The following is a 23,268-nucleotide window of genomic DNA, read 5'->3' on the forward strand; positions in this document are numbered from 1 at the left end:
TATTAAACAATGTCTTTTTCAAATTTATTTTTAACTGAAAGATAACTGCTTTACAATGTTGTGTTGGAGGGAGAATTAAGAGAAACAATCTTATACAAAGCTCTCCTCAGTTTCTCTTTCCCAGCTTTATCTTCCATAACTTTACCTACCAGGTTCCTGTCCCCAAGATTTTCATGGCAATTGGAAATCTCTAGATAGTGTTTCAATTTGATGAAATTCTGTGTGTCTGCTTCTGATTTTTGTTTGGCATGGCACATCATAAACCGGGAGCTTTGTATTATTTTGGTTTTGGCTACTTGAAAGTGTTCTTCAAGCTAAATACTTTTGGGAGATGTACTCTCAAAAGACCCCCACGTCAGTTTCAAGTCAGATGGAAACTGACTTCTGTGTCCCTGTGCAATTGTTATTTTATCTTTTTGTCTTGGTGCTTTGACTGTTATGCTATTAGCTCAAGGGACTGAATTTTCTTCTGCTGAGTTCAGTTTTCTAATAAAGCAGTGGCATTTGACAACCTGTATTAACTTGTTGATACAAATGCCAACTAAAAAATGTCTCTCTCCAGCAGTTTCTGCAAGAATTAAGTCCTTGGTCAGTGCAGTCACTGAACTTTAGCACCCCCTGAAAGGAGTTCAGGGCAGAATGTGCCCTGGGAAGACTGGCAGCAGAGGCCTTCTGATAGGTATTTTCAGGAGAAATTTTTTATGAACCTGGATTCTTTCTTCTTTCCATGCTTAGAAAAGCACTGAAACATTAATCTTTTACCCAGATGTGTGTGTGATTGCACGATTCACCTTCACCGTATGCACATGTATACCGACCTCCCCCCGTTACCTCTTCCAGGCTACAGTCCTCAGTAAGATGTAAGATACTAAATAAACTTGACTCAACTTTAATGTTGTGCTCTTGTTTGTATGTTTTTAAGTAGGCACAGTTAGATCAGCTTTCTTGACTTCTGTTAACTATCCTGCATATGGTTGAATGAGAGTCTGGGCTCTTAAAGGTAGTTCTATCCCACTTGTCTTTTTTTCCTTGATAACATAGTACCCTAAGTTTGAATCTACCTTCAGATTCTGGTTACCATGTCTGTCCTTCACAGTCAAGTCTTGGCCTTACTTTCATTTTCTGACATATGACCATTATCCAGCCCTACTTGCACCTGGAATCATGACTTCAGTTTTCTCTGACTAAACTCTGTTACTTTCTGAACACATGGGATATCATTCTGTGAGGTTTAAGGCTTTTTAGGAATACATTTTTTATTTGTAATGTAGGAGAGATATTATTAAGGTTCTTAGCAATAATAAGAGAAATAGAAAAAGCTTAAAAGTGAACAGATGATATAACTCTACTGTTCTAATCAGCTGTTTATAATTTTCCAGGTTAAAAAATGTTTTTTAATTGAGATACAGTTGACCTATCACAGTATTTTAGTTTCAGGTGTATAACTTAATGATTCAGTATTTGTATATATTATGAAATGGTCACCACAGTAAGTCACTCATCACCATATGTAGTTAGAATTTTTTTCTTGTGATAAGAACTTTTAAGATCTACTCTTTTAGCAACTTTCAGATATGTACTACAGTGTTATTAACTATACTCTCCCTGCTGTATCTTCTATCATGACTCTTTTATAACTAGAAGTTTTTACTTTTTGACCTCCTTCCCCCTTTTTGCCCACCCCCTGCCTCTGGCAACCCTCAATCTGTTCTCTGTGTCTGTGAGCTGTTTTTTTTTAGTCCACATATAAGTGAGATTGTACTGGAGAGTCGACCCTTGCTATCTGCAAGGGATTGGCTCCAGTACTCCTGCAGATACCAAAATCTGTGGATGTTCAAGTCCCTTATATAAAATGGCATAGCCCAATCAGCCTTCTATATCCACGGGTTCCACATCCCCTGATATGGAAGACTGAGTGTATTTGTCTTTGTCTGATTTATTTCACTTACCATAATGTCCTCAACTAAGAGATACCTGGCAGCCTGTCTGGGGACAATGTGCTGATTCACACAATCACCCTCACAGACAAGAAACTGAACAGTTCCATCACATAAGGAACTATATTCCTATTTCTCCAGTCTGACTATACCTACCCTAACCCCTGGCCATTATTAATCTGGCCTTTATTTCTAAAATTTTTCTTGTTTCAAAATGTTATATAAATGGAATCAAATAGGATTATCTTTCTTCTCAGCCAGATTCTCTGGAGATTCATTTAAGATATTATCTGTATCAATAGTTCATACTTTTTTATTGCTGACTAATATTTCATAGTATGAATGTACTGCAATTTCTTTAACTGTAGACATATTAGAAAATATCTTTGCTGATTCTACGTTTTGACTATTACAAGTAAGGCTGCCATAAATATTTGTGTACAGGTTTTATATAAACATACGAGTTTTCACTGTTTTGGATAAATACTCAAAGAGTGCAATTGCAAAGTCATATAATTATTGTGTTGTATGGACTGCCAGATATTTTCCAGAGCAGTTGTACCATTTTGAGTTGACATCAACAATACATGGGTGATCCAGTTTCTTTGCATCCTTGCCATTTTTTGGTATTGTCTTAATTTTCTTTTAGCCATTCTGATCATGTAAGGATAGCTCATTGATGTTATAATTTATATTGCCCATCAGGATGATGGCTACTGGTGTTGACTATCTTTTTCTGTTTACTTGTGATCTGTGTTTTCTCTCTGGTGAAGTATCTCTTCACGTCTTTGCCCATTTTCTAATTGAATCATTTGTGGGGTTTTTTGTTTGTTTTTTTACCATTGAAAGTCCTTTATATATTCTAGATTCTAGTCTTTTGTTGGATATGTGGCTTATAAATAGTTTCTCAAAGTTTCTGTAGACTCTTCTCTTCACGTGGTCTTTCTCAAGGCAAAAATATTAAATTTTGATGAAAGTGCTGTTTATCGGTTTTTTATTTTGTGGATCATGCTTTTGTTGTCAAGTCTTAAGGACTCTAGATCTCCAAGGTTTTCCCCTATGCTTTATTTTTTTACAAAGTTTGAGATTTAGGTGAAGGTTTATTCCTTTTCCATTGATTTGCTTTTGCACGTTTGTCAAAAGGCAATAAAGAACAGATGGGACAAACAGATGTAGAATTTAAACTAACCATGTCAATGACTACATTAAATGTAAATAGTCCAAACTCCAATTAAAAGGCAGAGATTCTCAGAATGGATAAAAAAACAAGACCCAGTTCTTTGCCATCTACAAGAAACCAGTTTTAAATATGAAGGTGTAAATATGTTAAAATTAAAAGCATGAATCAAAGGATAAGTGCAGGGATGGCCCTGAGGGTAATTCTAAGACTTGTTCTGTGGGTAATTAGGTGATTGATAACAGTTAACCAAAGAGGATATTGAAGAAGTGTTAGCTGATTGGTGATGAAGGTAATACGTTCATGTTAATATTTGAACATGTTAGCATTTGAAATACTTGCCACATATAAATGTGGAGATCTGAGGTGTCTAGTTGAAAGCACTGGATCTGGAATTTGAAAGTGTAGTTTTAGTCAGAAAAGTATTAATAAATTTAGGAGTAAGCAGAGATAGAACTAAAGTCATGATTGTGGCTCAGCCAGCATATATATTAGCAAAAGAATACTGAAAAATATCAGTGTTAAAGAAGTAGTGAAGTTAAATGGGAAAGAACTGTCAGGTCAAGGCCTGCCCACAATTTTGTATTCTAATTTCCTTTTGCAAGTTAAAATGATCTTATAATGATTTGGCTTAGGATAGTACAAAAACATTTCCTGTAATGTAGGGCCAATAATATTTCTTAAAATGCCCAGAAAACAATAGCAATTCCTGTCTTCCACTTCCCCTATTGTTAACTTTTCTACTAGCACTGGAGACCTTGTACTTACTTGGATAATCAGAATCTCTTTTAGGAATACCTTGACCTGATAGCCTTGAAATCCTTTACTCTCTGGAGATGCTCACTCTTGTTTTAGATGTATGTTAATATGAAAGATCATGTAGAATAGACTTACAACTTCTACTTTTTCTATCCATATTACTTATTAAGTGGGATTTATACTAATCTTGCTAACAGGGAGAATCTGGTTTCCTTCACATGATTAAGTGGCAAAATGGAGTGAAATGTCCAGAGAGTGATTATGCTAAGAGTTAATTTAAGTAGGTTAGCAATGACATAAAACATCTTGCCTGAAACCCAAGAGTAAACTTCTGAATCATGAATGCAAGCAGTGCTATAGATACAAATACATAAATTTTCGAAAGTTAAATATTCCATTAAATATTTTCTTTAGATTAAAAAAGTCAGATTCTGTATTAGTTATCCATTGCTATGTAAGAAATTATCCCACAACTTAGCAGTTTAATAAAAGAACTAATGATTTACTTCACACATAATTTCTGAAAGTCAGGAATCTGGGAATGGTTTAGCTATGCAGTTTTGGCTCCAGTTCTTTCAGGAGAGTTGTTCAAATTATCAACCAAGACTGCCGTTGGGTTTGGTCTTTCCTGGAGTTGGAGAATCCACCCCAAGTTCACTCACATGGTTGTTAGTAGCCTTCATTCCTTCACTTGTTGTTGGCCAGAGGCTTCATTTGTTTGCCATGTAGACTTTCCTATAGGGTTGCTTACTCCATGGCAGCTGCTTTCCCCTAGAGCACAAAGAGATCTGTGAGAGAGAACCTAAGATAGAAACTGCAGGTTTTTTATGAATTAATCTCAGACCTGGTATGCCATCACTTCTGCTGCATGCCATGGACCACACAGACTAACCCAGGTACAGTGTACAAGGGTGTAAATACCCAGTAGCAGGAATTAATGGGGTTATCTTGGAAACCAACTGCTGCAGTTGATATTTAGTTATCAATTAGCAAATCCTATCATCCATTTTTGTCTTTGTGCTTTGGTGTATTTAATTAAACCCATGATAGGGTTTTGTCATATAACATTCTAGAAATATATATTGAGTGTCCACTATCTGCTTGGCACTGGGATTTTAAGAACTCTCTAAAAGTCCCACCTGGAGAAGAAGTTAGACTTGGGATATATTTTGAAGTTTGAACCAATATAACTTTCATGGATTGGATTCCAGTGGAGAGTGAGAGAAAGAATAATGTAGGTGATATCTTTTTGCTTTGGACAGCTGTATAAAAGTGATAATGATATGGGGAAAACTGGATAGGAGTGGGAGGTTTTTGTGGTAGAAGATGATTAAAGTTTATTTCAGATGAACATGTTGAGTAAGGCGGAAGAGGACACATGCTTCTATCAGTAGCTAACAACTGGAGGATTGCTTACTGTTATGTTCCTACTTCCTAATATAGCACCTGTTACAGAATAGACATATGGCAAACAATGGGTAGATGGATGCATGATAACTAGGCATTATTGTCATTAGTATCTCCACTTTACAGGACAGAAAAGTGAATCATAACAAGGTAAAGCGACTCTCTCCTAGGTCAGGCAGCCAGTATGTGGTCAAGACTTGAACACCTGTGGTGTGACTCCAGAGTCTGTGCTTCTGTGCATTGTGCCATACTTATTATTATTCTCATGGCATACTTCATTCTCTATATCTGTACACCTCTGTATCAGTTGGGTTGGAGAGATGGAGTAATAAAAGTGATACTTGGGTGAAACATGAGGACTGTTGGTGAGCAGAATGGCACCTGCATTCTTAGAAGAAGAATTCACTTTGGTATAATCCTATTGTGATAATTCAACCAGGTAAACCATCTTTGGGTTTAAACCATATTTGAAGAGAAAATAAAATGCCCATCAGCCACATACCTATGTCCTATTAAAGGCTCAAGTTTACTTGCATATCTCTGTGAGTCTCAAGGTCTTCTGAAAGGTCTTTGTTTGAGAAAAGAATGGGATAAGGCCACTCCTGCTGAATATATGTGGATTCATCCCATATGAAAAGATAGTCAGTTCATCAATGACTAGAAAATGTAAAACACTGCATTAGCTGATTTTCATTGTTAGCCTTACTTTACTCAGAGGAAAGCCAATATTGAGATTGCACTTCAGAGTGCCCCTAATGAAAGAATGACTTGACAATGGGAATTAGTACAATACATTATGGTGGTTGTAGAATAAATCAGTATTGTTTACTTTTTAAAGATTTTGTTTACCTTAGTTTATTGCTGTTTTAGTCACGCAGAGGTTTTTAGGCTTTATGTAGTCCGGTTGTTTCATGTTTTTCTTTATGACTTCTGGGTTTTGGTCAAACCTAGAAAGGCCCTTCCTTATCAAGAAGTTATAAAGAAGGAGAGGAAGGGATGCAAAGAGAATAAAAGGTGACTCTGTGAGGTGATGAATGCTGTCTAGCTTCATTGTGCTGATTATTTCACACTGTGTGTATGAAACCATCACATAGTACACCTTAAATATATATGGTTTTTGTCAATTATACGTCAGTAAAGGTGAAAAAAGATTTTAAAAAAGAAGTTATAAAGATATTCTTTTGTATTTCTAATACTTCTTCAATTTTGTTTTTTAATGTAAGTAATTGGATTTTTATATATTGAGAAAGTATAATAGCCTTTTTTTTTGAATGGTTAGCTAATTTTTCAAACACATCTTATTGAATAGACATCTTCATATTTTCACAAAATCTACATTCTACCATGTTTTGTATTTTTATTTACAGATGCACCACTTTTCTTTTTTATATAAACCTAGCATCTTGGCAATTTGTTTGTTTTCCTTTCTTTCTTAGTTCAAGCACTAAAAGAGTGAAATAAGTATGGCTCCAGGTTTTATGGTCTTGCAAGGTGTCACTTCCAGAAAGTTAAAATTTTTGAATCAATCATTTTAATGGTTCTTACTGCTGGTCTTACATTTTTATAAATGATTTTTTAATTATGCTTTTTAAATTTCTTGCTTGGTATATAGAAATATATTTTGTATTGGTTTTACAGCAGTACTGAGACCTTGCTAATCTCTCTCATTCTAATAATTTCTCTATAGATCCTTTTGAGTTTTCTTCGTTGTTTTTATTTAGTCGCTGAGTTGTGTCCAACTCTTTCCTGACCCCATGGACTGTAACCTGCCAGGTTCCTCTGTCCATGGGATTCTCCAGGCAAGAATACTAGAGTGGGTTGCCATTTCCTCCTCCAGGGGATCTTCCTGGCCCAGGGATTGAACCTACATCTCCTGCAATGGCAGGCGGATTCTTTACCACTGAGCCACCTTATTGACATAAATCATTTGTGAATAATGGTATTTTTGTTCTTTTTTCCTTCCTGGTCTTTTGATCTTTAATTTCTTTTCTTTATCTTTTGAACTGACTGGAACCTCAAGTATAATACTGAATAGAAAGCGTGATAATGGGACATCCTTCTCTTATCTCCGATTTTTAGGGGAATGCTTTTAATGTTTCACCATTACACATGATGTTTGCTGTGGGTCTTTTGTTTATTTGTAGATGCCATTTATCAAATTAGGAGTACCCTTCTGTTCCTGATTTCTTAAGACTTTTCTTCTTTTTTAACATTGGGTTTTTAAATGAGAGATTTTTCTGCATTGATTTTGACAATATTTTCCCCCTTAGATTTATTAGTAAGGGGCATTGCATTATAGATTTTCTGACATTGAACTAATCTTGCAACATGGATAAACTCATCTTGGTAAATGACATACTCTCTTTTTAACACTGCTGATTTGGATTGCTAATTTTAGAATTTTTATATCTCCATTTATGAGTGAGAATGGGTATAATTTTTCTTTTTGTAATGTCCTTGACAGTTTTTAGTATCAATGTTGTACTGGCCTCAAAAATCAGAGAGAAAATGTTCTTACTTTTCCCAGTCTCAGAAGAGTTGAAATAAAAGTGGAATTATCTATTCCTTGAATGTTTGGTAGAATTTACTGGTAAAACCAGAGGTACTTGAATGTTTTCTTTATGGAAAAACTTTTAATTACCATTTCAAATTCTTTAATACTTTATAGTACTATTGAGATTTGTTTCTTATTTAATTTTGTTAATTTTTGTTTTTGTGGAACTTTCCCCTTGGTCTACATTTTCCAGTTTATTGACATAAAATTATTTATAACTGTCCCCTATTATCTTTCTGATCTTTGTAATGGTGGCCCCATTTTTGTTCCTAATATTCTTTATCTGTCTCTTCCTTTCTCAGTCTGACTGGAGTTTTTTTAATTTTATTAGTTCTTTCAAAGAAGCAGTTATTAGCTTTGTTTATCAGGCCATGTATTTTATCTTTGTTTTCAGTTTCATTAAATCCTGCTCATATCTCTATTATTTTCTTCCTTCTACTTTCTTTGGGTCTTTTCTGTATCTCTTTCTCTAACTTTTAATTTCTTTTCTAATATAACATTTGAAGTTATACATATTCCTAATTCTTTATTTTGTGCATAGTAAAAAATTGGCAGTCATTTTCAAAATGGAAACAAGAACCTTATTCTGACTTCAGAATTGCCATTGTCAATTACGACTATATTAATAATGCTCACCATGTCAAATAATATTTTGATACATACATAAGAAGGTCATGCTTACCAGTGTTGTTTTAATGTCATCTTGTTTCATGTAGGATTCACCTTTATTTGATCTTATTAAACAAGCAAAGGACCGAGAAGGACCAGGTGACCACTTTGAACCTGCCTGTACTCTCAACCTTCCTCTCCAGAATAATCACACTGCAGCAGACATGTGAGTGAAATCTGTTGTTGTCCATTCAGCTCACAAAAGGATTCTGAGCATAGTGTGATACAAGCTGTTATGCAAAAGCATAACAGAATAGAATTTTACATAAGACATTGTTCCTGCTTTCAAGAATCAGAAATATATGATACATGACCCAAAGAAAGGCCATATACATTGGTACAGAGTACTACTGAAATCACTCCAGTTTAGTGTCATGAGTACAGTTTTCATGCAGGGATGACAATTTAGATAGTCCTCAAAGGTAGACTAGGATTTCAACATGGAAACCAGAGAGAAGGGAGAGGATGGAGGAGACAGAAAGAGCATGAATCCCAAAGTACAACAGCCAGGAAAGCAGGAAACATTTTTCCAGAAGTGCAGCTCAGTGCCTTCGTAGTGAAGCATAGGATGGGCATGGGATCCCCTGTAGAAGAAACTGGCAGCCCACTCCAGTATTCTTGCCTGGGAAACCCCGTGGACAGAGGAGTCTGGCGGGCTACAGTCCATGGGGTCGCAAAGAGTCGGACACGACTGAGTGACTGAAACCACCCTCGGATGGGCATAGGGAGTACGCGGTGCAAACAGCAGACTAAAGTGGTTGATGAGTGCCTCGTGACGTGCTAGAAGAACAACGCAGTTGCTAACCATTTTTGAAGTCTCACTCAGTGCTTGAGAATTACCAAACAGCCCTGTAAGGTAATAGACACTTGTATCAGCCTTCATCATCTATGAAAAAGGAATTAGGGAAATAAGGTAACTTACCAAAAGCGAACAGAAATCAGATCCAAGCAGTCTGACCCCAAAGCCCATGCTCTGAAACATTCCAGCTACATTGCCTTTCATAGGATTGTGTGTAACGTTATGTTTCTGTTTAGTTCTGTGCAAGAATTGACATTACACAGCTCTATGACGCGTGCAGGGGCTGTTTTCCAGAGGTGCTATTTCCATGCTAATTTGTATCCAGAGTATTTCTAGTGTGTGAAACCTCTGCCTTCATGTATAACTTAGCTTGCTAGGTAATACGTAAATATAAGTATGTCAAGCCTTATCTTTTTCTTTAATTCAATAAGCAGTTGACTGTTGGGTGCCAGGAAGCATTTTAGGCACTGAGAATACGAAGGCATGTAAGATGGATTAGGTCCTTTCCTTCACAGAACTTACATTCTGAAGAAAGGAAATAAACAGTGAACAAGGAAACTAATATTTAAGGTAACCTTAGTGTATAATAAGTTCTGTAATGCAAATAAACAGAATGATGTGAAAGTGAGGAGCTGAGAGAGTGATAGAATGTTTAGGGAAGCTTTCTCTATTGAAATGATATTTGATCTGAGACTTCAAGAACAAATGGATGTTGGCCTGCCAAAATCTGTATGGTGTGCATTCCAGGCAGAGCAGATAGTGAGTGCAGTGTCCCTGGGTGATCAAACTTACCTGGTCTTAGGAACAGAAAGAAACCCCAAAGCAAACAAGAGGAGAGTGGTACAAGATGAGGCAGGAAAGGCAGACTGCGGCTAGACCTTGTAGAGTCTCATCAGCCACAGAGAGGAGTTCAGATTTTAAAAGGCTGTGGGAAAGCATTAAGGTTTTAAGCAGAGGGGCAGCTTGCTGTAATTTGTATTTTTAAAGGGCCTCTTTCTGGCTGCCATTTGAAGTACAGATGGGGTAAGAGGAGAGAAAAGAACAGGGCAAGGAAGAAAGTAGAAAGACCCAGTTTGGAGACAATTTCAATAGTCCAAATGAGAGATGTAAATAAATGAATTGGTCTAAGATATGTCAGTCCTAAAGGGGATCAGTCCTGGATGTTCATTGGAAGGATTGATGCTGAAGCTGAAACTCCCAATACTTTGGCCACCTCATGAGAAGAGCTGACTCATTGGAAAAGACCCTGATGCTGGGGAGGGATTGCGCGCAGGAGGAGAAGGGGTGACAGAGGATGAGATGGCTGCATGGCATCACTGACTCAATGGACATGAGTTTGAGTAAAACCCGGGAGTTGGTGATGGACAGGAAGGCCTGGAGTGCTGCGATTCATGGGGTTGCAAAGAGTCGGACACGACTGAGCGACTGAACTGAACTGAAGATATGTCAGTAAAGATACAAAGAAATGGAAAATATCTGGGGTATGTTTCTAGAGTGAGAACTTTCTTTTCCATTGGATTTGAAGATTGGGAAAAGGAAAAAATTTAAAACATCTCCCAAGTTTTTGACTTAAGAAACTGGTTGTAATACAGAGCCATTTCTTGAGATGGGAAAAATGGAGAAATGAAGAGCTCCACTTTGGCCTTCTTAAGTCTGAGATTCAGGAAGCGAAGTAAGTATTATCCTGCTTGAAAGTGAAAGTGAAGTCGCTCAGTCGTGTCCGACTCTTTGTGAACCCATGGACTGTAGCCTACCAGGCTTCTCTGTCCATGGGATTTTTCAGGCAAGAATACTGGAGTGGGTTGCCATTTCCTTCTCCAGGAGATCTTCCTGACCCAGGGATTGAACCCGGGTCTCCTGCATTGTAGGCAGACGCTTTACCGTCTGATTATTACCTATTATCCAGCAGGTAATATTTTCACCTGGAATTTGAGGGAGACTAGCTTCTTCCCAAGTTAAGTCAGTGTACAGTATTGCTAGTGAATTGAAGGTAAATTTGAGGGTGATAGACTAGACTCCTGGTACTTATAAAATCGTGATACTGGTTCCCTTTTTCTAGTGTTCTAGTTAATATATTACATGTAGTAGAAACATCCATAGTAAGGTACAAATCCTACTTCCTGCTCAGAATTATTTCTCAGCTGTACTGGGTCACTCAGTCATGTCTGACTCTTAGCGACCGCATGGACTCTAGCCTGCCAGACTCCTCTGTCCATGGGCTTCTCCAGGCAAGAATACTGGAGTGGGTTGCCATGCCCTCCTCCAGGGGATCTTCCCAACCCAGGGATCGAACCCAGGTCTCCCACATTGCAGGTGGATTCTTTTACCATCTGATACTAAAACAGAATTAGAAGGTAGACCTGGACTATCCTCCGAAATAAAGGGCAACACAGAGCAGTGTTAGGTCAGAAACTGAGAGTTAGTATGTACTTATATCTCTGTCTCGATTTATTCCTCACATGTTTAGTGTATGGGTGTAGACCTGCCTTGATAATATTACCTGAAATATTAATTCATATAATTCTGTACTATATAATTTAGGAAGATGTATGTCTGTGTAACTTAAGTCTTATGTAAATGAACCATAGTTATCAGTGAAACATTTTTAAGAGAAGAATCAGAGAAATTGATATTTTAATATCAATGGCTTGTTCTTTTAAGCTGGAGTCATTTTTATTATCTCAATCCCACTTTAATTATTAAAATTGAACATACAAACATATATAGCTATTTTTTCAATAAGGCAGTAATTTCCAGGAAAGGCCATTTATTAAAATAGGGTTAGAAATGATAACAACAAGCTTAGTTTTCCTCTTAAGCTCTCTTTTCCAACTTGTATTTAAATAGGACTTTGGTGTAAAACAGTAGATTAAATAGACAGGATGTGTGTGTACAGCTGTGTGTGTTTGTGTATCTGTGAAAGAGAGATTCTGAGAAAACTTCACATGAAGACTTTTCCTTTGAATACATCTAGGTATCTTTCCCCTGTAAGATCTCCAAAGAAAAAAGGGTCAACTCCACGTGTAAATTCTACTCCAAATTCAGAGGCACAAGCAACCTCAGCCTTCCAGACTCAGAAGCCATTGAAATCTGCCTCCCTTTCACTCTTTTACAAAAAAGGTTAGTAGATGATTACTTTCAAGAGCATGGACTCTGAAACAAGGTTGACTGGATTCAAATCTTGGCTCTTCGGCTTGCTAGGTATGACTTTGGGCAAGTCACTTTAAAAGCTCTATGCCTCAGTTTCCTCATCCGTAAAATGGAAATAATAATAACCTACCTTATTTGAGTTTTGAGATAATTAAATGAATGAATACATAAAATACTTCCAACAGTGTCTAGCACATAGTAAGCACTCAAAAAGTGTCAGATGTTGTTATTGTTGCTGCTTACTGTTATGCTCTCAAATTTATGCTTGGGAATATTTGCCCCTACCATCACTTCTTCTGTTGAGGTGTGTAAGCTGAGATGATACAGTGGGCTGTGGCCTAATGCAGATGCATTTCCCTGTGACTAGTTGTACAGCATTTTCTGATTGTGTGTGATGGGGCGGGGAGGTCATGTGGGTGTCTGTGCATGTACATGCAGGTGCACACCCACTTGAAACTCTTTGAAGAAAGGTGGAAGGCCAGATTCCTCTGCGATAAATCTTCTTTCTGACTTGAATAAAGTGAATATACTGAGCTTTATAGGCATGGTGTAAGTCCTTAAATTAGAGCAGTGGTTCCAAAGTGTGGTCCCCAGCCAGCAGAATCCACCTCACTTGATAAGTTGCAGAAAGGAGAATTTTTGTTTGAGCCCCAATGCTAGAACTATTCAATCAGAGACTCTTGTAGGATGAGGAAAAAATCCTTGTTTTATCAAGTCCTCAGTGCAAGTCTGATGTAAGCCAAAGTTGAAGACCAGTGGGATAAATTATTAACTAAAAAATTCTGATTACTTTATGCAAGTCTTTGACAGGTACATTTAAACCAGATGGAGGAAAATTCAATTTTGTGGATTACTTTTCTCCAACCTGTGTTCCAGTAGTATTTTTAAATAAATTTGCTCAATATATTTAATATCACAGTCATATTACCACTTAGGTAATCTACAAGTCTAGCATTTTTTTAGAGAAATATATAGAGAAATATAAAAAACTATTTGTTTTTTATTTTCAGGATTGAAAAAATTAAGGGAGTTTGGAAATTCTGTTATTTTTAAAAGTACTTACTCTCTTGAATATTGATAGAACATTCAACATCTGTGATGAGTGATTACCAATGAAACTGAAACAAACCATATTTGGGTTGTCTAATTTCACAATATCTTAGGATCTTTCTTCCTCTAATTTTCACCTCTGCCTCAACTTTATGCTATAATAATTCAGCAAAATAATTATTTTTGCTGAATAGTAGTTTCAGCAAAGTACTGTTTTGCCTTCTATGTATGTAGGACAGTCCTAAGACTAGTAATCATAAGGAAAATAGTGGGAGAAATGAAGTTAATGTTAAATGCTATTTAACAGCGTTTCATTATAACAGTTTAATGTTTTGAAAATATCTACCTGTGATGCAAAATTAAGAGTAAATGTGATTAATTCCCCTTATTTTTCCAGTGTATCGACTAGCATATCTCCGACTGAATACCCTGTGTGCACGCCTTCTGTCTGACCACCCAGAACTAGAGCATATCATCTGGACCCTTTTCCAGCACACACTGCAAAATGAGTATGAACTCATGAGAGACAGGCATTTGGACCAGGTAGGGAAATTATGCACTTCTCTTCTCCTGCTTACTTGTTAGCTATGTACTGATTTCTTAAGAAAAGTTTGGATTCAAATGAGAAGCTACATCAATTTAGTTAGCATATATTTGCTTACTGGCTACCCTTTATATTTTTGGTGTATTTTTTACAAATGAGAGCTTTAGAGTTTGAGACTATTTCAGTATACTTGTTTAATGACATGAAAGCTCTCGTTGCAGAAACCACTGAAGAAACTTTATCATAGGCGTTTTCTGTGTTGTTGTAAACTAGAAATCATTTAGTGTGGAAAAATCATGAGACATAAGAATAGTTGATCTAAAACAGTGCCAAATGAGCTCAGGAGAGGAAAAGATAATTCTGTAGGAGGTTAAATTTCCTTTTTTTTATTAACTAAAAGAAAGATAACAGTGTGTTTTAGAGCACAGTTCAGTTCAGTCGCTCAGTCGTATCCGACTCTTTGCAACCCCATGGACTGCAGCACGCCAGGCAGGCCTCCCTATCATCACCAACTCCCGGAGTTTACTCAGACTCATCAAATCCATTGAGTCGGTGACGCCATCCAGCCATCTCATCCTCTGAGCACAACCGTGTAACAAAACCCTGACTGTTTTGTATCACACTTATTTACCAGATTATGATGTGTTCCATGTATGGCATATGCAAAGTGAAGAATATAGACCTTAAATTCAAAATCATTGTCACAGCATACAAAGACCTTCCTCATGCTGTTCAGGAGGTAGGTAACTTTCCATGATAAGAGGTTTCAAAATATGTCCATGTCTGTAATACGGGTAACTTTAGTCAGTAATGGTACCATATGTTCTGACTGATTTGTGTAAATTTACATGTCCACTTGTTATTTTCATATTATTAATTATTTGTAAGTAAAATTAACTGGGAAGCTAACACTTTAATATTCAAATTCGTATTATAAAATAAATAGGAAACACTGTATTTTGCCAATAAGCAGAATATTTGTAATAAACTTTTAACTTTTATATATATATATAACACATACTGTATATATGTATAACTTTTCACTTCCAGTAGAACAGCTATAATCCAAGCCTAAAATGGCTTCTTTAGATTGTTTTTTCCTATAAAGTAATGCATCTTTTTACTGTTAAAAAGTATCATGAACTATTAAAATAGAAACTCTAAAGATATAAATTCCCAAATTCATTTAACAAGTATTTTTGCTCTTCTTCCTCAGACATTCAAACGTGTTTTGATCAGAGAAGAGGAGTATGATTCCATTATTGTATTTTATAATTCAGTCTTCATGCAGAGACTGAAAACAAATATTTTGCAGTACGCTTCCACCAGGGTATGTTGAAGGCATCCTTTATTTGGGCAAATCTACTTATAAAGCAGTGGATCTCACTAACATGTTAAGTAATCTCCTACTTTTGTTTTTGCTGTAGCCCCCTACCTTGTCACCGATTCCTCACATTCCTCGAAGCCCTTACAAGTTTTCTAGTTCACCTTTACGGATTCCTGGGGGGAACATCTATATATCACCCCTAAAGAATCCATATAAAATTTCAGAAGGTCTGCCTACACCAACAAAAATGACTCCAAGATCAAGGTTTGTATTTTCTTTTTAGGAAAGTGGTAAAGAATGAGAGGGTGTTTTTTTTTTTTAATCCAAGCATAAAACCATTAAGCTTTCTTCATTTACTACAAGCTAGTCCCTAATTTCCTAATTTATATTAAGTGATATGATAAAAATAAAAATCGGGGGTGTTGGGGGCGAGATAATCTGTTTACTTAGATGGGTTTGCAAATTTAGTCATCAACTTTTCTGGTGAATTGGGTCTTTTGTAAACAATCTGAGTACTAGTTTGATCCTAAGTTTCAGATCACTCTCAGTTTTTTAAGTAGCCACCCTGCTAAACAAAGTAGATTCCTTTTGCTAAGAATTTTTATTCTAGAGTTTATTGAATGTCCTGTGAACTCCTTCTGTGGATCTGTTCATCTTGCTTATGAACATGTAGATGACTGATTAAATGTAGATGATGGTAAATGAAGTCTTTAGAAGTCCATCCCTACTTCTGCCTGAGGCCTCTTTGTATTACCTGGGGCAGGTCTCTGCTTCAGAAGGCTGCTGTGGCTCAGGTAAATGATGAGTGTGAAGCTGTTTTAAATTCTCAGATGAAAGGCTCTGTGCACCTACAAATCATTATGTTATCTTACACATTCACCAGTGGGTGCTCTCTGGCTTTGAAGTACTTCAGCTGACTTATTATATGCTATCATGGGCTATTTGAAACTGACTTTATTTGAATAGTGGAGGCAGATTAATTAGTAAAGTTAATATAGTCTCATCTCAGAAGTCGTTAGCCCATATAGTTGCACTTAATGGGCAAGAAAAACAAATAGGAAGAAGGGGATGTATTAATCCTATGAAAACATTAGTGTAGTGTGTTTACTTATATAAGCAATGCACACATAAAAATTTCAAACTGTACAATAAAAGAAAAAGTAGAAAATAACTGGCAAATGATATAAATGCTCTCATGTGCCCCTGTGTTATTTTCTGTATATTTGGTGTTTTTATGGTTGAGTATCTGTGTACTAATATCTACAACTTACATTCTAAGCTGCTGAGGTGCACACCATGTTTAATTTATACATTGCTACAGGAAAATGTATACTTAAGTAAATTTTTAATTATGATAATTAACTCATATTGTGCTGATAATGTTAGCTACTTGCTGATCTTAGTTAATTCACTTCTGGGTTGGAGTCCTTTAGCAAAAAAGCCACATTCTGAAAATCCTGATCAGCTATTAAGAGAGCATCTTAACACTCTCCTTATTCACCATGTTTTGGTAAATCATATAGAATGATGGCTACTTATCAAAGAATTGGAGAACAATAAAATCCATATATCTATTGAGTCCATGTGCATATGGTCAAATCTTTGTCATATCAGGCTAATGCTGTTCTTCAGCTTTATTATCAAGTGCATAAATTATATGATTCAAACAGGGACAAACTAAGAGATTTATGATTCTAGGATATGTGTTAAATGTTGTTTTAGTCACTAAGTCATTTCTGGCTGTTTTGTGACGCTATGGACTGTAGCTCACCAGGCTCCTCTGTCCATGGGATTTCCCAGGTAAGTATACTGTAGTGGATTGCTGTTTCCTTCTCCAGAAGATCTTCCCAACCCACGGATCGAACCTACATCTCCTGCATTGGCAGATGGATTCTTTATCACTGAGACACCTGGGAAGCCCACATGTTAAATAACCTTTACCATATGTTAATACAGATCCTAATAGAATTTGGATTATCACTGATACAGTTTTACCAAATATAACTTGAATTTTTAATGAGAAAATGTGAAAAAAATTTGAATTGTTTCTTTACTCATTGATTTATGAAGAATTAAGTATGGGTAAACTTAAAATTTTCTTTTACCCTCTTTCCTTGTGAGCAATGGCAAAATATATTCTTGTAGACGTGCAGTTCTTGCTTTAAAAATCTACGGAACCAGCTCAGTGTGTGACTAGACTAGCACTACCAAAATTAGCCTTTAATGAGTATAATTCATCCATGGTTTAGGGGTAGAGGAAAGCTTTGATTTGGCCTTCCTGTGAGTTCAGAATGACGTGTGTATGTTCATCTCTGCATAGTTGTGTATGATTTGCAGTACTAATTTGTATTTTATATTAACTTGACAGAATCTTAGTATCAATCGGTGAATCATTTGGGGTGAGTATTTTTTCTGTGAATTACAATAGCATGATACCATAATTATAAAAGAATTTGAAATTTTCTGTAATTGAATTTATAAATGCTGCTATTCAAGTACCTCATTCAAGCATGTTGCATAAAATTTAGAAGATATATATCAGATTTATTTTCAAATCAGGTTTAATTTTAAATCATATTCATAATTGGTGTATTTCAAAACTGCTTTTTAAACACCTTTGAGATTATATGTGTGTATACATTAATGTATATACATACAAATATATATGTGCATTATATAGTCTCAAAGGAATGTTTTAAAAAGCGGCTTTGAATTTCACTCATTGAGAGTATGGTTTAAAATACTCCAAAATGTGGTCACCACGTCCACTTGTCACCAGCCAGTGCCTCCTGGTCCCTTCTGTATGTATACACACTTTTGCTTTTCCTTCCTCTTCAACTTCTAGGGTATTCTTCCCTGGTAAATTGATTAGGAATTGGTTACATGCCCCAGGGTAAGGGACAGACTATGTGGTGGTCTTTGTTGCAGAGGAGTTCAGGGGAAAGTTAAGCTTTGAAAGGGTTATCCTAGTCTGGGAGCCCACTGCTCTAACTGGCCTTTCCTTTCCGTCACTAATTCACAGTCCTGTGTTCAGTGAGTGTTACTGAATGTTCTTCCCATCACCCCAACCTATATTTGTTATTTATTGCTGCATAACAAACCACCCCCAGACTTAGGCATTTAAACCTTTTTTAACCTCATTCCTTGTGGGTCATTGAGCAGGCCTGGCTCAGCCGGGTCCAGGGTCTGGCTGTCCGAGGCTGCAGTCAGTATGTCAGCTGGATCTGCAGTTATCTCCAGGCTCACCTGGAAGACCACCTTTCTCACTCAGACTCACTTGTATGGCTGTTGGCTGATCCTCAATGGCTGCTGGCTCAAGCCAACATCACTTCCTTAACACCTGGGCTTCTCCCTCGGTTGGCGGGCTACTCACAACAGAGAGGAGGGAGGGAAGAGGGAGATAAGCAAAATTGAAGTCAGTCTTCTTGTCATATTTGAAGTGACTTGCCATCACCTTTGCTGCATGATTTTGTCAGAAGCAGGACAACACTAGGTCCAGCCCCACATTTGAGGAGACAGTGAGGCCATTCTAGTCTGCCTAAGCCCTGCCCCCAGTGAAATAACTTGAGAGAGATACATGTTGTATACTAAAAGACCAAATGTTAACATGTGTGTTACAAATAGTAAATGCGATGACATTTAGCTCAACACAAGCTACAGCTGTTAGGCTTCACAAAGGTGATGTGGACCACATAAATAGGATTGGATCCAGATTAAGTATAGAATAGTGGTCTTCAAACTGTTTTGCTTGCCATAAACTCTGAAAGAGTTGAAAGAATGTTATACATACTTCCATATTTTAAAGCTGATAACTGGAAATCCATTTAATAGGTGTACAGAATTTCATTTCTATCCTATTGTACATGGGCTCTAAATATATTTTCCATCAAAATCTGGTTTTGCATTTAATTTTTTGGAAACTTAGTTCATTTAATTTTTGGTAAATTAGCTAATGAAAATTGGCTTTGCATAATTAGCAAAGCTAATCCTCAGTGTCAAATCAGATTTAATTTCTATTGGAAAGTTTGATTTTATTCTAGAATCCAAATAAACATGTTAATACACATCACTGAGATAATCACCTCACTCTGGTTCTAAAATAGATAGACACAGTTTTTCCATGTGTTTGTCCTTTGGATAAAATAAGGTATTGTGCCCTCTTTAGCATTTTTTAACCAAAGTTTTCTATACCGTGAAAAGATTCTTCCTCAGGAGATATGTATATCAAATTACCTCTAATAGTACTTGGAAGGACTCAAATGCTTTGAGTTTTTCAGATATTTAATATTTTATTTTAAACCTTTTAAGAGTTAGGAATATCAACAAATACTACATCAATGATGATTTCAAATTTATAAGCTGTATGACTTCTCAGCATGATATTCATAAAGTGAGTCCAAAATTAGTATTCACTAGACACCTCTTATTGAATTCTTGTTACATTTGCTCCAGTTATGCTATGCTTTAAAAAAAAAAAAAGAAAACAAGGTTCCAGAAAGCTCTTCCAGCTTTGCATGCTTCTGAGAAATAGCCCTGGTTTTGTGCATGAGTATGTTCTGAAAATGAGAAACCAGGACTTCTGGAGTAGTAGTCAGAGTTATTGGGAAGACACAGGAGGGTGTGAGAAGAGCAGGTATTTATTGGGGCAGATTTAGGTGCAGTTAGACTGATTTTAACATTTTTCATATCTCCTGTTTGGTCCAAAAAAGCAGGAAGTTAAATGCAGATATTACCTCTGCCTGATTTTTAATCCACCTCAAACCTATAATTTGGGGTTGCTAACTACAAAATGATCTAAAATAAAGAATTCTATAATTTGTAGACTTCAGAGAAGTTCCAGAAAATAAATCAAATGGTGTGTAACAGCGACCGTGTGCTCAAAAGAAGTGCTGAAGGAAGCAACCCTCCTAAACCACTGAAAAAACTGCGCTTTGACATCGAAGGATCTGATGAAGCAGATGGAAGGTAGGGACAATATTAGCACGTGTGTCAGGAGCTGAGCTGGTTGTCGGGAGAACCCAGAGTGGCTGCTCTGGCCCTGGCTTCTGCCAGTCTCTCTCATGCCAATTTTATCTTGGAAATTATGAGGCTTGCTCAAAATAAAAGATGTGACTGCATCCCAAAGTTAAAAAAGCACCACATAAATCTACTGAAATTCATTGATAATATCAGATGTCTACAAATCTAATCAGGCTTTACAATGCCATGGATAGAATTTTGTGAGTTTTGATTAACATTAGGTTTTAAAATGCTCACTCTTGAAAAATGCTACCCTATTTTATAAGAACCACTGTTAAAATATCTAGGCTCATACATTTATGACATTTGTATTTCAGATGTTTGATTTATAATCCTTTGACAGTAAAAGCTATTTACTAAAGTAAGAGCATAAATAGTCATTGAAAATGCCATAGTTTTTGGAAATTGGAGTTTTTCATTTATACATATACATATGAAATATTTTGAATTTTTAAATCTGCAGTAAACATCTCCCAGGGGAATCCAAATTTCAACAGAAACTGGCAGAAATGAGTAAGTACTTATTTGAGTAAGTAAGTAAATGAACAATTGTTTACATTGCAGAAAGCCTTTTCATTATAAAAGGATAAATTTATAGAATCCCTTTAATTAACAGACTTTTTATGCATTTAAAATATAATTCAGTCAACAATATGTTATTTACAAGTATCTGTGTATTAAATGTATGATGCAAAGTGCAGGTCATCTTCATCCATCCCAACATCTACTGTGCAGCAGCAGGAAGACCAAGAAGTGAAACCACGTCTTCATTACGGATGGCTGTGGCTAGAAAGTATTTTAGGATAGCAGAACTGTAATGAGGAACTCTCTGAGTGCTGGATATATAGGGAGGATGTTAGAAGCTTAGCATGTATAAATATCATCACCTTTACTTAAAGAATAATCTTTTATTCTATTATCGAACTTTCCTAATTAGCAAGTTTTAGAACTGGATTTCAAACAAAAGTTTTCTGTTACTAGAAGTCATAATTTTGATAAAGAATACTAAATCATTTTCCAAGTTAGACTGACGTAAGTTTGGACCATTAGTTCAGTTCAGTCACTCAGTCGTGTCTGACTGTGACCCCATGGACTGCAGCACGCCAGGCTTCCCTGTCCATCACCAACTCCCGGAGCTAGCTCAAACTCATGTTCATCAAGTCGGTGATGCCATCCAACCATCTCATCCTCTGTCGTCCCCTTCTCCTTCCACCTTCAATCTTTCCCAGCATCAGGGTCTTTTCCAGTGAATCAGTTCTTCACTTCAGGTGACCAAAGTATTGCAGTTTCATCTTCAGCATCCGTCCTTCCGATGAATATTCAGGACTGATTTCCTTTAGGATGAACTGGTTGGATCTCCTTGCAGTCCAAGAGACTCTCAAGAGTCTTCTCCAACACCACAGTTTAAAAGCAACAATTCTTCAGCGCTCAGCTTTCTTTATAGTCCACCTCTCACATCCATACATGACTACTGGAAAAACCATAGCTTTGACTAGACTGACCTTTGTTGGCAAAGTAATGTCTCTGCTTTTTAATATGCTGTCTAGGTTGGTCATAACTTTTCTTCCAAGGAGCAAGTGTCTTTTAATTTCATGGCTGCAATCACCATCTGCAGTGATTTTGGAGCCCCCAAAATAAAATCTGTTACTGTTTCCATTGGAATGTTAAGGCAAATGGAATTCTCTTCTAAATTTATCTGAAACTGTGAAAGATTAACCCAAGTAGAGTTAGACGGAAAGCACATTAAGAAAAAGATCAGGGGACTCCCCTGGTGGTCCCGTGATTGAGACGGCTCCTTCCAGTGCAGGGGGTGTGGGAGCTAAGATCCCATATGCCTCACAGCCAAAAAACCAAAACATAAAACAGAAAAAATAACAAATTCAATAAAGACTTTTAAAACTGGTCCACATTAAAAAAAAAAACTTTAAAAAAAAAAAGGAAAAAGATCTGTGTGCATAAATTGTTTGTTGTTGTTTAGTTGCCAAGCCATGTCTGACTCTTTGAGCCTACCAGGCTCCTCTGTCCACGGAATTCTCCAGGCAGGAATACTGGAGTGGGTTGCCATTTCCTCCTCCAGGGGATCTTCCCAACCAAGGGATCGAACCTGGGTCTTCTGCATTGGCAGGTGGGTTCTTGACCACTGAGCCACCAAGAAACCACAGACTGTTATTGGACTGTCTTAGAGAGGTAGACACAAAATGTCACCAAGAAGAGGTGACATTTCCTGATAATCTGGTGCCAGATCCATTAACAGGAAACAGAGCCAGGTCTTGGAAAGAAGACAAATATTTAAGAGATAATAACAATTAAAACTGTCATCCTTAGGTCATAGGACATATCGATAAGAACAATACCAATTAAAATGTGACTTTTTAAAAAGAAGCTTTCTTTCAGTACATCTCTGTATATACTAACTTTGAGATACAAAGTTTTTTAAATTACTTTTGATTTTAAACCATTTTTCTATGTATATTATTTGAAGATACTATTGAAACTAAATGTAACAAAAGTTTTAAGTTCTTTGCTTATAAATGAATCTCTTTTTGGATTTTACATCAACTAATATACTACTGTTTTAACTTTTTTGTAGCTTTTCCTCCCCAGTGCATGAAAATAGACATGAAGCTTATAACTAAAATCAGGCCTTAAAAACATGTGGAAGCCATTTGGAGCCCACAAATATGCATTTTAAAGGGAGTAGAAAGATGTAAAAATAAGTGTATTTTCTTACAGAGGAGCTCAGTTGCTGTAGTCAGTCCATTTCACACTGACACAGTTAGCAATGACTGTGAATTCCCTCTGCCAGGCTGAAGTTCAGGGCCTTCACACAGCCAGAAAATGGAGGGGAAGTGGCAGGAGTTTTAACACATAAGGGT

The 23,268-nt window shown here is 36.6% G+C and overlaps 1 protein-coding gene across 3 annotated transcripts in view; it reads left to right on the top strand.

Annotated features, from left to right (window-relative positions):
• RB1 (RB transcriptional corepressor 1) overlaps window positions 1-23,268 on the top strand; it is a 117,857-nt gene that overhangs the window by 91,127 nt on the left and 3,462 nt on the right. For all 3 annotated transcript variants that reach the window (XM_065902292.1, XM_065902290.1, XM_065902291.1), the window contains 9 exons: window positions 8,551-8,669; window positions 12,277-12,422; window positions 13,900-14,045; window positions 14,681-14,785; window positions 15,263-15,376; window positions 15,474-15,637; window positions 17,742-17,772; window positions 20,196-20,338; window positions 20,856-20,905. In XM_065902292.1, the coding sequence (XP_065758364.1) occupies window positions 8,551-8,669; window positions 12,277-12,422; window positions 13,900-14,045; window positions 14,681-14,785; window positions 15,263-15,376; window positions 15,474-15,637; window positions 17,742-17,772; window positions 20,196-20,338; window positions 20,856-20,905 (1,018 nt within the window). The remainder of the gene's footprint in view (window positions 1-8,550; window positions 8,670-12,276; window positions 12,423-13,899; window positions 14,046-14,680; window positions 14,786-15,262; window positions 15,377-15,473; window positions 15,638-17,741; window positions 17,773-20,195; window positions 20,339-20,855; window positions 20,906-23,268) is intronic.

The sequence above is a fragment of the Muntiacus reevesi genome, chromosome 11 (assembly GCF_963930625.1).
Source record: "Muntiacus reevesi chromosome 11, mMunRee1.1, whole genome shotgun sequence".
Taxonomy (NCBI): domain Eukaryota; kingdom Metazoa; phylum Chordata; class Mammalia; order Artiodactyla; family Cervidae; genus Muntiacus; species Muntiacus reevesi.